This window comes from Cervus elaphus, chromosome 22 (assembly GCF_910594005.1).
Source record: "Cervus elaphus chromosome 22, mCerEla1.1, whole genome shotgun sequence".
Taxonomy (NCBI): Eukaryota; Metazoa; Chordata; class Mammalia; order Artiodactyla; family Cervidae; genus Cervus; species Cervus elaphus.
The window spans coordinates 45538392-45555231 of record NC_057836.1 but is presented as its reverse complement, the minus strand read 5'-3'; the positions used below and the strand labels follow the sequence as shown (position 1 = coordinate 45555231).

The 16840-nt window shown below is 36.7% G+C and overlaps 1 protein-coding gene across 27 annotated transcripts in view; it reads right to left on the bottom strand.

Moving 5' to 3' along the window:
- Window positions 1–16840, bottom strand: part of RBFOX2 (RNA binding fox-1 homolog 2) — a 287477-nt gene that overhangs the window by 63979 nt on the left and 206658 nt on the right. For all 27 annotated transcript variants that reach the window (XR_006336568.1, XM_043880689.1, XM_043880690.1 and 24 more), the window contains one exon: window positions 11066–11290. Coding sequence is in view for 26 of the 27 variants with exons in the window: in XM_043880689.1 (XP_043736624.1) it covers window positions 11066–11290 (225 nt within the window). In the remaining variant the exon portion in view is untranslated. The remainder of the gene's footprint in view (window positions 1–11065; window positions 11291–16840) is intronic.

Genomic DNA, 16840 nt, shown 5'->3' with positions numbered 1-16840 from the left:
AGTTCCCATTTTTATTCAGGAGTGTGTTGATTACTGTCTCCCACTTTTGACTCTCCACTTTCTACCTCAGAACACCTCTATTTCCTCCTTTCCCCTTCTCTTCCCAATCCAATTCTGTGAATCTTGGTGGGTGTCTGGGCTATGGAGAACACTCTGGGAACAGACAACTGTGTAGATCTGTCTCTCTCCTCTTGAGTCCCCCTTGTTCTCCTCCTGCTCATCTCTATCTCCCTCCTCCCTCTCCTTTTTCATGTAACTCTGTGAACCTCTCTGGGTGTCCCTCATGGTGGAGAATCTTTTCACCATTAACCTATAAGTTTTATTATCAGTGCTGTATAGTTGGAGAAGTCTTGAGACTACAGGAAGAATAAAACTGAAATCCAGAGGCAGGAGACTTAAGCCCAAAACCTGAGAACATCAGAAAACTGACTACATGGAACATTAATTAAGAAGAGACCATCCAAAAGCCTCCATACCTACACTGAAACCAACCACCACCCAAGAGCCAGTAAGTTTCAGAGCAAGACATACCATGCAAATTCTCCAGCAACGCAGGAACATAGCCCTGAGTGTCAACATACAGGCTGCCCAAAGTCACACCTAACACATAGACCCATCTCAAAACTCATTACTGGGCACTCCATTGCACTCCAGAGAGAAGAAATCCAGTTCCACGCACCAGAACACTGACACAAGCTTCCCTAACAAGGAAACCTTGACAAGCCAATCGTCCAACCCCACCCACTGGGAGAAACCTCCACAATAAAAAGGAACCACAGACCTCCAGAATACAGAAAGGCCACTCCCAGACACAGCAATCTAAACAAGATGAAAAGGCAGAGAAGTACCCAATAGGTAAAGGAACATGAAAAATGCCCACCACGTCAAACAAAAGAGGAGGAGATAGGAAATCTACCTGAAAAAGAATTTAGAATAATGATAATAAAAATGATCCAAAATCTTGAAAACAAAATGGAGTTACAGATAAATAGCCTGGAGACAAAGATTGAGAAGATGCAAGAAACGTTTAATAAAGACCTAGAAGAAATAAAAAAGAGTCAATTAAAAATGAAAAATGCAATAAATGAGATCAAAAACACTCTGGAGGGAACCAAGAGTACAATAATGGAGACAGAAGACAGGATAAGTGAGGTAGAAGATAAAATGGTGGAAATAAATGAAGCAGAGAGGAAAAAAGAATCAAAAGAAATGAGGACAACCTCAGGGACCTCTGGGACAATGTGAAACGCCCCAACATTCAAATCATAGGAGTCCCAGAAGAAGACAAAAAGAAAGGCCATGAGAAAATACTCGAGGAGATAATAGCTGAAAACTTCCCTAAAATGGGGAAGGAAATAGCCACCCAAGTCCAAGAAACCCAGAGAGTCCCAAACAGGATAAACCCAAGGCGAAACACCCCAAGCCACATATTAATCAAATTAACAAAGATCAAACACAAAGAACAAATATTAAAAGCAGCAAGGGAGAAACAACAAATAACACACAAAGGGATTCCCATAAGGATAACAGCTGATCTATCAATAGAAACCCTTCAGGCCAGAAGGGAATGGCAGGACATACTGAAAGTAATGAAAGAGAATAACCTACAACCTAGATTACTGTATCCAGCAAGGATCTCATTCAGAAATGAAGGAGAATTCAAAAGCTTTACAGACAAGCAAAAGCTGAGAGAATTCAGCACCACCAAACCAGCTCTTCAACAAATGCTAAAGGATCTTCTCTAGACAGGAAACACAGAAAGGCTGTATAAACGTGAACCCAAAACAACAAAGTAAATGGCAATGGGACCATATCTATCAATAATTACCTTAAATGTAAATGGGTTGAATGCCCCAACCAAAAGACAAAGACTGGCTGAATGGATACAAAAACAAGACCCCTATATATGCTGTCTACAAGAGACCCACCTCAAAACAAGGGACACATACAGACTAAAAGTGAAGGGCTGGAAAAAAAATATTTCACGCAAACGGAGACCAAAAGAAAGCAGGAGTCACAATACTCATATCAGATAAAATAACTTTCAAATAAAGGCTGTGAAAAGAGACAAAGAAGGATACTACATAATGATCAAAGGATCAATTCAAGAAGAAGATATAACAATTATAAATATACATGCAGCCAACATAGGAGCACCGCAATATGTAAGGCAAATGCTAACAAGAATGAAATGGGAAATTAACAATAACACAATAGTAGTGGGAGACTTTAATACCCCACTCACACCTATGGATAGATCAACTAAACAGAAAATTAACAAGGAAACACAAACTTTAAATGACAGAATGGACCAGCTAGACCTAATTGATATCTATAGGACATTTCACCCCAAAACAATCAACTTCACCTTTTTCTCAAGTGCACATGGAACCTTCTCCAGAATAGATCACATCCTGGGCCATAAATCTAGTCTTGGTAAATTCAAAAAAATTGAAATCATTCCAGTCATCTTTCCTGACCACAGTGCAGTAAGATTAGATCTCAATTACAGGGAAAAAAATTGTTAAAAATTCAAACATATGGAGGCTAAATAACACGCTTCTGAATAACCAACAAATCATAGAAGAAATTAAAAAAGAAATCAAAATATGCATAGAAATGAATGAAAATGAAAACACAACCACCCCAAAGCTATGAGACACTGTAAAAGCATGTTCATAGCATTTACAGGCTTACCTCAAGAAACAAGAAAAAAGTCAAATAAATAACCTAACTCTACACCTAAAGCAACTAGAGAAGGAAGAAATGAAGAACCCCAGGGTTAGCAGAAGGAAAGAAATCTTAAAAATTAGGGCAGAAATAAATGCAAAACAAACTAAAGAGACATTAGCAAAAATCAACAAAGCTAAAGCTGGGTTTTTGAAAAAATAAACAAAACTGACAAACCATTAGCAAAACTCATTAAGAAACAAAGAGAGAAAAACCAAATTAACAAAATTAGAAATGAAAATGGAGAGATCACAACAGACAACACTGAAATACAAAGAATCATAAGAAACTACTACCAGCAGCTCTATGCCAATAAAATGGACAACTTGGAAGAAATGGACAAATTCTTAGAAAAGTATAACTTTCCAAAAGTGAACCAGGAAGAAACAGAAGATCTTAACAGACCCATCACAAGCAAGGAAATCGAAACTGTAATCAGAAATCTTCCAGCAAACAAAAGCCCAGGACCAGATGGCTTCACAGCTGAATTCTACCAAAAATTTAGAGAAGAGCTAACACCTAGCTTACTCAAACTCTTCCAGAAAATTGCAGAAGAAGGTAAACTTCCAAACTCATTCTATGAGGCCACCATCACCCTAATTCCAAAACCAGACAAAGATGCCACAAAAAAAGAAAACTACAGGCCAATATCACTGATGAACATAGATGCAAAATCCTTAACAAAATTCTAGCAAACAGAATCCAACAACATATTAAAAAAATCATACACCATGACCAAGTGGGCTTTATCCCAGGAATGCAAGGATTCTTTAATATCTGCAAATCAATCAATGTAATATACCACATTAACAAATTGAAAGATAAAAACCATATGATTATCTCAGTAGATACAGAGAAAGCCTTTGACAAAATTCAACATCGATTTATGATTAAAACTCTCCAGAAAGCAGCAATAAAAGGAACATACCTCAACATAATAAAAGCTATATATGACAAACCCACAGCAAGCATCACCCTCAATGGTGAAAAATTGAAAGCATTTCCCCTAAAATCAGGAACAAGACAAGGGTGCCCACTCTCACCACTACTATTCACCATAGTTTTGGAAGTTTTGGCCACAACAATCAGAGCAGGAAAAGAAGTAAAAGGAATCCAGATAGGAAAAGAAGAAGTGAGACTCTCGCTGTTTGCAGATGACATGATCCTCTACATAGAAAACCCTAAAGACTCTACCAGAAAATTACTAGAGCTGATCAACGAATATAGTAAAGTTGCAGGATATAAAATTAACACAGAGAAATCCCTTGCATTCCTATACACTTACAATGAGAAAACAGAAAGAAATTAAGGAAACAATCCCATTCACCATTGCAACAAAAAGAATAAAATACTTAGGAGTATATCTACCTAAAGAAACAAAAGACCTATACATAGAAAACTATAAAACACTGATGAAAGAAATCAAAGAGGACACAAACAGATGGAGAAATATACCGTGTTCATGGATTGGAAGAATCAATATTGTCAAAATGGCTACACTACCCAAAGCAATCTATAGATTCAATGCAATCCCTATTAAGCTACCAACGGTATTTTTCACAGAACTAGAACAAATAATTTCACAATTTGTATGGAAATACAAAAAACTTCAAATAGCCAAAGTAATCTTGAGAAAGAAGAATGGAACTGGAGGAATCAACCTGCCTGACTTCAGACTCTACTACAAAGCCACAGTCATCAAGACAGTATGGTACTGGCACAAAGACAGAAATATAGATCAATGGAACAGAATAGAAAGCACAGAGATAAATACATAAACCTATGGACACCTTATCTTCAACAAAGGAGGCAAGGATATAGAATGGAAAAAAGACAACCTCTTTAACAAGTGGTGCTGGGAAAACTGGTCAACCACTTGTAAAAGAATGAACCTAGAACACTTTCTAACACCATACACAAAAATAAACTCAAAATGGATTAAAGATCTAAATGTAAGACCAGAAACTCTAAAACTCCTAGAGGAGAACATAGGCAAAACACTCTCCGACATAAATCACAGCAGGATCCTCTATGACCCACCTCCCAGAATATTGGAAATAAAAGCAAAACTAAATAAATGGGACCTAATGAAACTTAAAAGCTTTTGCACAACAAAGGAAACTATAAGCAAGGTGAAAAGACAGTCCTCAGATTGGCAGAAAATAATAGCAAACGAAGCAACAGACAAAGGATTAATCTCAAAAATATACAAGCAACTCCTGCAGCTCAATTCCAGAAAAATAAATGACCCAATCAAAAAATGGGCCAAAGAACTAAACAGACATTTCTCCAAAGAAGACATACAGATGGCTAACACACACATGAAAAGATGCTCAACATCCCTCATTATCAGAGAAATGCAAATCAAAACCACAATGAGATACCATTACATGCCAGTCAGGATGGCTGCTCTCCAAAAGTCTATAAGCAATAAATGCTGGAGAGGGTGTGGAGAAAAGGGAACCCTCTTACACTGTTGGTGGGAATGCAAACTAGTACAGCTGCTATGAGAACAGTGTGGAGATTTCTTAAAAAACTGGAAATAGAACTGCCATATGACCCAGCAATCCCACTTCTGGGCATACACACCGAGGAAACCAGATCTGAAAGAGACACGTGCACCCCAATGTTCATTGCAGCACTGTTTATAATAGCCAGGACATGGAAGCAACCTAGATGCCCATCAGCAGACGAATGGATAAGGAAGCTGTGGTACACATACACCATGGAGTATTACTCAGCCATTAAAAAGAACTCATTTGAATCAGTTCTAATGAGATGGATGAAACTGGAGCCCATTATACAGAGTGAAGTAAGCCAGAAAGATAAAGAACATTACAGCATACTAACACATATATATGGAATTTAGAAAGATGGTAATGATAACCCTATATGCAAAACAGAAAAAGAGACACAGATGTACAGAACAGACTTTTGGACTCTGTGGGAGAAGGCGAGGGTGGGATGTTTCGAGAGAACAGCATTGAAACATGTATATTATCTATGGTGAAACACATCACCAGCCAGGTTGGATGCATGAGACAAGTGCTCGGGCCTGGTGCACTGGGAAGACCCAGAGGGATCGGGTGGAGAGGGAGGTGGGAGGGGGAATCGGGATGGGGAACACATGTAAATCCATGGCTGATTCGTGTCAATGTATGATGGGACCCACTACAATATTGTGGGGTGACTGGCCTCCAACTAATAAAAATAAATGAAAAAAAAATTTAAAAAAACAAAACAAAACACACCAACCTAACGCTGGGAAAGACTGAAAGCAGGAGGAGAAGGGGATGACAGAGGACAAGATGGTTGGATGACATCACCAACTCAATGGACATGAGTTTGAGCAAACTCCAGGAGATGGTGAAGGACAGGAAAGCCTGGTGTGCTGCAGTCCGTGGGGTCGCAAAGAGTTGGACATGACTGAGCAACTGAACAACAACAAAGGCCATGAAAACCAGTAGTTTTGCTGTCAGAAGGGGCAGACTCAGCTTGGGGTACTGGGGTGGGGTGCAGTAGAAGGCCACAGCTTTGTCAGCTAAAAGTGGCAAACTTGGTAGGAACCTAACTGGTTCTTCTAGCTTGAGGCTGTGGTCTGACTGGTGTGAGTGGCAGATCAGCTAGAAATATGAAGGGAAGATCCTGGAAATGAGAGAACTGTAGAATAACTAATTATGTTCTCCTGACATTCCTGACTGACTGTGAAAATACTGGGCTGTGGAGGGGGAGACAAAAGAGGGTACAACAAAAAGAATAAGCGAAGGCATACTTGAGAACTGGCTGGACTCCAAATGTACTTCCCAAATCACAAACAGATCAATAGAAGGTAGAAGCTTTCCACACTCCAGGTGCTCAAGCACAACTTATGCCCAAATCACTGTCTAAGAAGAGAGAGGAGTGACTCCCAGCCAGGATAAAAAGTAAAAAGGAGAATAAAAATCACTAAGCAGACACATCAGTGACCATGCAGGAGTCACACTCCACAGTTTAATCCAGGTAAAGTACTAAAAACACACACAAAAACACTCATCTCTATGCTTCTCAAAAACAAACCCAACAAACTTCAGTGTTAAAATATATTACACTAAAACATCCAATTTACTAAAAAGTTACAAGACATGCAAAGAAATAGGAAAAGTGTGGCCCTCACTCAAGCAAACAAGCAGTAACTAGAAACAGGCTCTTAGCAGGCCTAGATGTTGGAGTTAGCAGATGACTTCAAAGTAACAATCACAAATGTATTCAAAGAATTAAAGGAAACATGACAAGAATGAAAGGAAATATTCCCTAGTCAAGTAGGGAATCTCGACAGAACTATAGAAATCCTAAATGAAAATTCTAGAGTTGAAAAGTACATTAACTAAAATGAAAATTCACCAGATGAGCTCAATAACTGATTTGATCTGGTGGAATAAAGAATAAGTAAACTGAAACAGATCAACGGAGATTATCCAATCAAAAGAAAAGAGAGAAGAAACACTTTAGAAAAATGAATAGACCGTTAGATCCAGCTTAAAAACAAACAGAATCTGAACCTGTAGAGAACAAATAAGCGTCCCCTGCCACTTTTGTGGCAGAAGTCCCAGAAGAAGAGAAGGAAAGAACAAATATTTGAAAAAGTTATGTTTAAAAATTTCCCAATTTTGATGGAAAACAATCTGCAGACCCCCAAATTTCAATAAACTGCAAGTATGATAAAAACAAAAGTATCTATCCTAGATGTATCAGTGTCAAACTGCTCAAAGCCAAAGAAAAACCAAAAATCTTGAAGACCGCAAGAGAAAAACAGCTCAACACATGCAGGGCCACAACAGCAGCGTTAACACTGACTTCTCACTGAGGTCACAGGGCTGAGGAGACGGGGAAACTGTCAGCCAAGGGTTCTACAGCTAGCAAAACTATCCCTCAAAAACGAAGACCAGAGAAAGACATTCCTAGATACACAAAAGCAGAATATCTGTTTCAAGCAGACCTAGCCTCCAGAAAATCCTACATGATGTACTATCAGCTAAAAGGAAATGACATTAGAAAATAACTCAAATCCATAGGAAGAGACGAAGATCAATGGAAATGGTAAATTTCTTTAAAAATAAAAGATTTTTTAAAGCAATAACTGTACTCCTATATTGTTTCATTTCATGTGACAATAACCCTGCACAAAGGATGGTAAGGGACAGAACTCTACTGGACCAAATTGCTATATTTTATCAGCAGCATAACACACACACACACACACACACACACACACAGAGCCATCAGTAGGCTGTAATAACTCCAAGATGTAATTCTTGATCAAGAACTAAGAAAATACAAAAATAACAACAAAAATAAATAATTTTAAGAATTGCAAAGGGATTCAAAAGATACAGAAAGAATCATTTACTATAAATCAGTAAAGAAGGAACAATACAGTAAAAGAGACATATAAGAACAAATAGTAAAATGGCAGACATAGATCCACCTATATTAACAATTATATTAAAAGTAAATAGACTAAATACTCTGATAAAAAGGCAGTAATTTTCAGACTGGAAAAAGAAGTAAGATCCAGATGTTTGTTTTTTTTTTCCCCCAAGAGATATACCTTAGATTCAGAGTTTGAAACTAAATGAAGGAAAAAGATGTCATGCAAATAGTAATTAAGAGATAGTTGCAGTGGTCACATTAATATCAGACAAAACAAACTTAAGACAGGAAATACTAACAGAAACAAAAAGGGACATTTCATATTGATAAAAGGCCTAATTGGTTAGGAACATTCTGTAGGACAGACCATCTTATCTACTAAGCCATAAAACAAGTCTCATTAAGTTTAAAAAGACTGAAATCATACAAAGTATATTCTCTGAGAACAATTAGATTATAAAGAGAAAGACTTGGGACATCCTTAGACATCTGGGAATTAAACACACTTCTATATAAGCTATGACCAAAGAAGAAATCATAAAGAAAAATTTAAGAATATCTTGAACTGAATAAAAATGCAAACACAATATATCACACTTTATGGGATGCAGCTAAAGGGAAACTTAAGGGGAAAAGTGTAGCTTTAAACACATATTAGAAAGGATAACATTCTAAAATCAATGACTTAAGATTACACATCAAGAAGCTAGGAAAATAAGACCAAATCAAACCCAAAGCAAGCAGAAGGAAAGAAATAATAAAGTTCAGAATGGAAATCAATGACATACAAAACAGAAAAACAATAGATTTTTAAAAGTCAATGAAATCGAAAGCTGGTTTTCTGGAAAAAGCTGCAAAATCAAAAAACCTTACCTAGATTAACCAAGAAAAAAAGAGAAGACATAATTACCAAAATCAAGAGTGAAAGGGTGAGTATCACTACGAATGCCACAGAAATTAAAATAATCAATGTAATTATTATTAGAATAACTTTATACCAACAAAATAGCTAATTAACAGGTAATAGAAAAATTCCAGAAAAACACCCATTACCAAAACTGATTTAACAAGAAATAGAAAATAGAAAAAACAAAAAAACTGACAACTAGCAAAGAAATAGACTTAGAAATTAAAATACCTTGATAAAGCCTCTGATTTATTATATTTTATTCTTTCTTTTTCCTTTTCTGGTACTTCTGTTAAATCTGTAAGTTCATCATCATCTGTACGTGATTTGGAAATGCAGCCAGTACAGCAGCCTGTGTATTTTAATTCTAGAATGGATGCTATAGAAAGCCTCATTTGTTACCATCATGCCCAGACTTTTCAAATAAATTGTCTATTACAGTCCATTACCTATGAAGTATAAAATTATGTGCTTCTATGTAACTCTGACTGACACTGATAAGATAACATGTCTTCAAGGGAAGAATGGATTTTTCTTGGTGGTCCGATAAAAGAAAATGGGAAGTATTTGCTGGTTAAATCTATCCTTATGCAACAAAAGCTTCCCCTACAAGGCTCTTTACAGGGAAGTAAATCTTATCAAGTGGTTTAAAGATTGAGTAAGGCTCTCCTCCTGATAATCTGATACAGAAAGGTAAAAAGAAAGCTAAAAACTAGAGAGAGATCTTTCTATGCAGAGTATAGGACATTTTTATCTTAGGAAATATACCACACAATCCCATAAACAAAATGATTTCCTGTAGGATGTGATAACATACCTATTGCAATTTATGATGCTTCCTTTACTTGCTTACTAAGTTAGTAGTAACAGGTAAAGTCGAAGAGGTAGGCTGGGGCCAGGGATTAGTAAACCAAGTACAAGTTTGGATTTTATTCTAAGTATGTTAGAAAACCATTAGAATCAAACAAGAAAATAGCATTATTTGCATTAAGAGAAAAAAGATCTTGTCTGCTATGTGATAAATTAGGCAATAGTAACAGAAAAAGTGAAAAGGTTTGTATTAGAGTGGTGACAATGATGATCAACACCTCACATGAATTAAATTCTAAGTCTCCTAAAAGCCACTTGAAATAGGTGCTACTGTCTTCATCTTGCAGATGAGCAAGTGCCAAGGCAGAGAGAGATTAAATAACTGGCCAGAGGTCATACTACTAATTAGAGATGATATTAGGACTCAGACGTAAAAAATCTGGTGGAAGTGCTGAGCTCTTAATTATGGACACTGTTCAGCTATGGTCTTAAGATGAAGCGAAGAGGCTGAAGTAAGAAAATATTCTAGAGTCATGGTGACCAAGACTTGCCAATGGATTGGATGCAGAGATGATGGAAATAGAGAAAAAAATCATTCATAGGTTTCGCTTGAGCAACTAGGTAAATTTAGTAGTATTATTATACAACAGAGAGAGGATAAAGAACAGGAGGGAAAGGAGTCCTAGGACCCAGCTCCGGAGTACTACATTTAGAGCTGAATAGAGAAAGACAAACCAGCAAGAAAGACCAAGAAAGGACTTTCAGCGCCTAAGAGGGAACAGGGAGCATCATGAAAGCCAACAACTCAAGTGTTTCAAGGAGGACGGAGGAGGCAGTGTGTTGAATACTGCTGACAGATTGTGGACAATGAGGACAGAGAAGCACCGTGAGATTTTGGCAGAATGAAGGTTTCCCATAAAGCTGAAAAGAGCAGCATCCTGCTAAGTTAACTCTCATCATCACACGTACCTTGTTTTACTGTCTGTCCCATCTCTAGACTGTAAGCTCCTGGGCAATGACCATGAGCTTTATCCTAAATCCTTATCTTCTAATTACAAAGCTTGGAGTAGAATGGAAATTACATTAGTGCTATGCAATGTAATGTAAATGCAAAATTAATTCAAAGGGTTTTTGGGTGTGATGATTAAGAAGATTTCAACAGGACGATGACACGCCTCCTTCTGTTTGGCCACCTCATCACTCACGTACCGTCAGAGATCCGTTCTGCGTGCTGGGTGAGTTGCTGCTCTGCTCCCCGTGGGCTTGCGTGCTTCCGTACAGTGTCAGGTTGTGCTCACTGGTCTGGCCGGCGTAGTCCTGAGTGTGTGGCACTCCATACTCTGTGGGAATTCCATTCTGTGGAGGTGGTGGAAATGGGATGGTAGTAAAAGGCTGAACCATTGCGTCAGGAGTTGTTGTTGGCTCCTGGTTACCCTGGAACAAACAGAGAAAGAGAAGATAAGACTAAAAAAAAAAAGTTGTCTAGTTACCAAAGGACCAAAGATTATCCTTTAAATCAAACTTTTTTAAATGCAAGGATATTTGTTACAGAAGATAAGTTACAAGATTTGAAATTCGTTTGAGCCATTACTGTTTTCTTTAGTACACTCTATTCCTTTAGTGATTCTTAGGGGAAAACAAATTAATTTCACTAAATTACAATTCTTTGTAATTTATTTGTAATTTGTTGTAAACTCCAATATTTTGGCCACCTGATGCAAAGAACTGACTCATGTGAAAAGACCCTGACGCTGGGAAAAGATTGAAGGCAGACGGAGAAGGGGACGACAGAGGATGAGATGGTTGGATGGCATCACCAACTTAATGGACATGAGTTTGAGCAAGCTCCGGGAGATGGTGATGGACAGGGAAGCCTCATGTGCTGCAGTCCATGGGGTCGCAAAGAGTTGGACACAACTGAGCGACTGAATTGAAATTACAATTCATAGCAACAGGTAGAATGACAGTATAAATTAAATTCTCAAAACCAGATGATATATACCTCTAGATTTTAAGAACACAGAGTTCAGGAGAAAGTATACTGTTAACAAAATTAATCTTTGAATTTCAAGGTAGAGATTTATTTAAGTCTTGGCCACTAGGTTAATTAAAAAAACAAACAAACAAACAAATAAAAAACCTTTCCTTAAATTAGAAACTAGACAAAGAAATTTCCTAGACAAAAACCTTGAGTTTTTCATAATTACTGCTGGCATTTCAAGGCTAGCAGATACCTCTCCACATGGCGCCCATCCCCAGGTGCCTACCTGGGATCTCACGTGGTATCTCATATATCACTACAGCACAGACAGTCACTCAGGAGACCGTTTGAAGCCGTTTTGACTCCACAGCCCGTCTTACTTCTGTTCAGTCTTTAAGTTCAGATACAAACAAGGGGTTAAATCTTGTGTAAGAGATTTTGTAAAATCCTCCCTTCTCAACGACTTACCTTCTGACCTCCCATTTTAGTCCATAAAAGGCAGAGCCATTATTTTACTAAAAACAAACATGTTGTCAAGTCCGGGGCCACTATCCTTTTGAAGTAGCTGGTAGAGATGGTCAATTGCTTCAAAGTGGTAGCACTTTGATAAACCCCTTCCCCCATATTTTAGACATCAAATCATTAGGGATCAAAGAAAATCTGGGTTTACATCATTTGGATTCCTCCTAGTCATGAACATCACTTCCTTCAAACAACAAAGTAATTATTCCTCTTTCTTCCTCAGTTATGGTTATCCTTCTTTCCCCTCAATTTAAGAAGGGATTCTCTACCTACTGAGAGCTACAGGAAACTGAACTTCTAGCCGCACTGTCTACACCATTCCAGGTTTTTAGCATTAATTTGATGGCCATTAAACTCACACTATCACAAACAAAATGAATCCAAAACTGGAGAAAGATTTCACATTACTTTTTAAAGGAGGGTTCAACTATCCTTTAAAATCTGCCTAAAATAGAACAAATTTACAAAGGCTATTATAAATAGAGAAATATATGATCATAGATTGGGGAGCTGGATATTCGTAAAATGACAATGCACCCCAAATTCCACAAACCCAATCAAAATCTCAGCAGGTGTTTTTGTATAAAATTTATATGGAAATGCAAAGGATCTAGAGTAGTCAAAACATTTTGAAAAAACACAGACTGGAAGACTTTCACTACCTGAGTTCAAGACTTACAAAGTGATGATAACCATAATAGTGTGGTACTGGTTTAAAGACATACAATAGATAAATGAGATAGAAAAGAATCCAGAGACAGAAACAAACATTTACAGTGAATATTAAGGCATCAGTCAATTCATCAGGGGAACGGAAAGAATTTTTAATAAATGAAAAACTGAATACCCAATGAAAAAAAATAAACCTCAACTCTCATCCTATATTTGTAAAAGTTAACATGAAAGAGACAAAAGACCTAAGTGTAAGAGCTAAAACTATAAAACTTTTAGAAAAGGCAGGAAAATCTTCACAGCTTTGCCGAAAACAAGAAATTTTGGGGACACAAAAAAATTAAGAACTATTAAAGAAAAAATGACAGACTAGATTTCACCGAAATTAAAAAACAATTGTTCTCCGAAAAGCAACTTAATAAAGAGACAAGGCAGAGACTGCGAGACAATATTTACAATACATATATCTGGTAAAGGACACTAGAATCTATAAAGAAATGTTACAGATCACAATGAAAAGAATAAGACATGTTTGAAAGAAAGTTAACGACTTTTTAACAACCACGTCCCACATAAAGATATACCAATGGGCAGAAAATACTTGAAAAACTATTTTAAAATACACGAATGGCTCTTTTAAAACTAGCAATAATCATTTATTCAAAAGAGTACCCAAATTTAAATTATAATATAAAACATACAATATATAAGATCTGAATAAATAGAAAGGTATATTTTATTTCTGAGTAATAATAAATATAAAAGGTTAATCGTTCCCCAAATAAAATATAAACCTAGTATAATCTCCAATTAGAAGCAAATCAAATGGTGCCTAAAGAAGGAAACAGGACCAAATACTTTTCTAACTTGCATATGAAAAACTTACTAATAAAGTCTGCAAAAGGAAAAACTATGAAAGAGGAGATGCTCTATCATATATTAAAACTTGCCATAAAACTACTATGATTCAACAGTAGGAATATACAAAATGATTAAAGGAACATTGATAATCCTGATTCAAGTTTATATGGGAATTCAATAGAAGATAAAAGTGGCATTTCAATTCAGTGGAGGGGATGGTTATTTATCATATGCTATTTGTTTTGAAGAGGATTCCCTGGTGGCTCAGATGGTATTTGTACTGAATAGAAGTTGGCTACCCACCAAAAAGAAAATACTCATGCTCCATGCAAAAAAACAAAAAAAAAAAGGAATAAAATATAATTAAAACTATGAAAATATAAGAAATATTGGGAGTGTTACTGGGGTGGGGAGATTCTTAAGTAAGACAGGGAACCTAAAAACCAGAAAGGTTAAAAAAAAAGATAGATTTAGCTATGGGAAGACAAGAAGAAAAGAAGAGAGAGAGGAGGGGGAGGAGGGAAAAAGAGAGGGGAGAAATGGATTTTAAAGTCAAGAAAAAACAACTGGGGAAAATATCTGCAAAGTAAGACAGACACACACTGGTAACCATCACTAAGTGCAGGTTATTTAAACTGATGAGAGACACACACACATCAACAGAAAAAGAGGCAAAGAACACAACAATTCACAGAAGATGAAATACAAATGGCTGTATGATTAAAATGCTTAATCTCACGAACAAACTAAAACACATATTAACGGCAAAATAAGTCCAATTTTTTCACCATCAAATCATAAAAAAATAAAAAACCGTTTTATTGACACAGTTATAATTGACATATACAGTTGGCCTTCTCTATCTGTGGGCTCTGCAGTGTGTATTCAAATAACCACTGATTTAAAAATACTAGGGAAAAAAAAAATCCTAGAAAAGTAAAGCTTTACTTTGCCATAGTCCAGCAACTATCCACATTGTATTTATAACTATTTACATGACATTTACATTGTACTAGGTATTATAAGCAATCTAGCCATGATTGAAAATATATGGGAGGATGTGCACAGGTTATATGCAGTTACTAGTTATGTCATTTTACACAAGGGACTTGAGCATCTGTGGATTTTGGTATCTGCAGGGGGTCCTGGAATCAATCCCCTGTGGATACGGAGGGACAATTCTACAATAAACCCCACTGATTTATTCATAGTGTATGCTTTGGTAAGTTTTGACATGTATATGTACACTCATGAAACCATCACCACAACCAAAACAGTGAACATATCTATCCAACCCCCACCCCCCGCCAAATTTCCTCATGCTCCTAATAAGTTTATATTACTTTTGTAATAAAGCCTACAAAGTATTTTTTAATATAAACAGAGAATGGTGACTAGTGTAATCAGTAAAGGGAAACCAATATACTGAAGCATTGCATTACTGTGCTGTTCTTAAAAAAATGACATTGACATTACCTACAGAAGTTATACAGCATCAAAGTTCAGCTGTCTCTAGGGTCTAAGAATCACATCTACAAAGTAATAAGAACTGCTTTACATAAAAATCCTTCCCTTTACTTAGTTCTTAAAAATTATGCTAGTTTTTACCCGTAATTTTTCAGGAAACAAAATCCCTGTCGTTTATCACTATATAAGTTCTTTTCATGATCTCAAGGTCAGGGTATTGTAAATGATTTCTCTTTAGCTATTCTGGGTGTCCTAAGAAGGAAATAAAATAATTCTGCCCCTTCTCTTTCAAATTATTCAGTGTTATCTAACTATCTACTTACCTACCAACCTACATGAAGCATACTACTTCAGAAATCCTCATGGGATTTACTGGCCTGAAGACAGATAAGAAAAAATTCTATTTCAGGTGGGTTGGTGAATAAAAGGGAATAAGGGCACCAGAGGTATTCACAGACCTACACTCCAACTCCAGGCATAAACAGAGACACAGGACAGGTCTACTAAATAACCCGTAAAGGCTAAGGACACTGTTGTGCGTTTATGAACACAGCAAGGGGGACCTCTAATACCCCACTGGGCTGCTCTCAGACTCTCCTCTTTCAGGGCAGCCTCCATCCTCCACTTCAGCTCTGCCGGGGAGGATGCTCTGGCACACAAAACACAATGTTAACTCTCCCCCAGAGGCAGCCTTGACAAAGCTGGCTCAGTCAACTGAACAAACCTGTCAATTAGCAGCGGGAGACGGGGGAAGAAGGGTCAAAGCTTCTAAGATTCGCTTGCGGCCTTTGCACCATGTGTTTCAAAGTAATGCAAGACAGGTAGAGGCTGAACTGTTTCTCCCTCAAAAGGGAAATGTAAACCCTTATCAGGAGATCAAGAAGAAACTCTTGATAGTTTATTTTGTTACACACAGGAATTTTAATGTTATTAAAAAACACTATGTTTATACACTACAGGTAAGAAACTGGAATAGGAGTGATTTTGCATTTTAGCTCATACACTCTGCAGTGTCTAAAAATTTCCCCAGGTAAACATTATTATAATTTAGAAATGTTATATGGTTTTCAGACTTCCATTCAATTTCCAGGCTATATCCCGAAGTTTTAAGTTCAGAAGAGAAGCACTATAGCCTGCAGACAAACTGAGATAATAGTCAACATGATTACTTCTAGGAAAGAATTTACCTCTTAAGTTTATATGAAAATGCTTTAATATCACAGACTAAACAGTTTAAGTATATCTCATTTGACAAAATGAATTAACTTTTTCTTGTAGCCCTCAAAACTAGACATAACTTCTTTTTCTTAATTTAACAGTCTATAAACTTTCTCATCCACAAGATTAAAAAATTGACAATAAGGAGTACAATGCAAATAAAATTTCTACCTTGCCTAACAAGACTCTAATAAAGATTTATCTATAACTCCTTTCTTTCCTAGAATACAAACTAAGATTTTATGTGAAAGAGAGGAAAAATA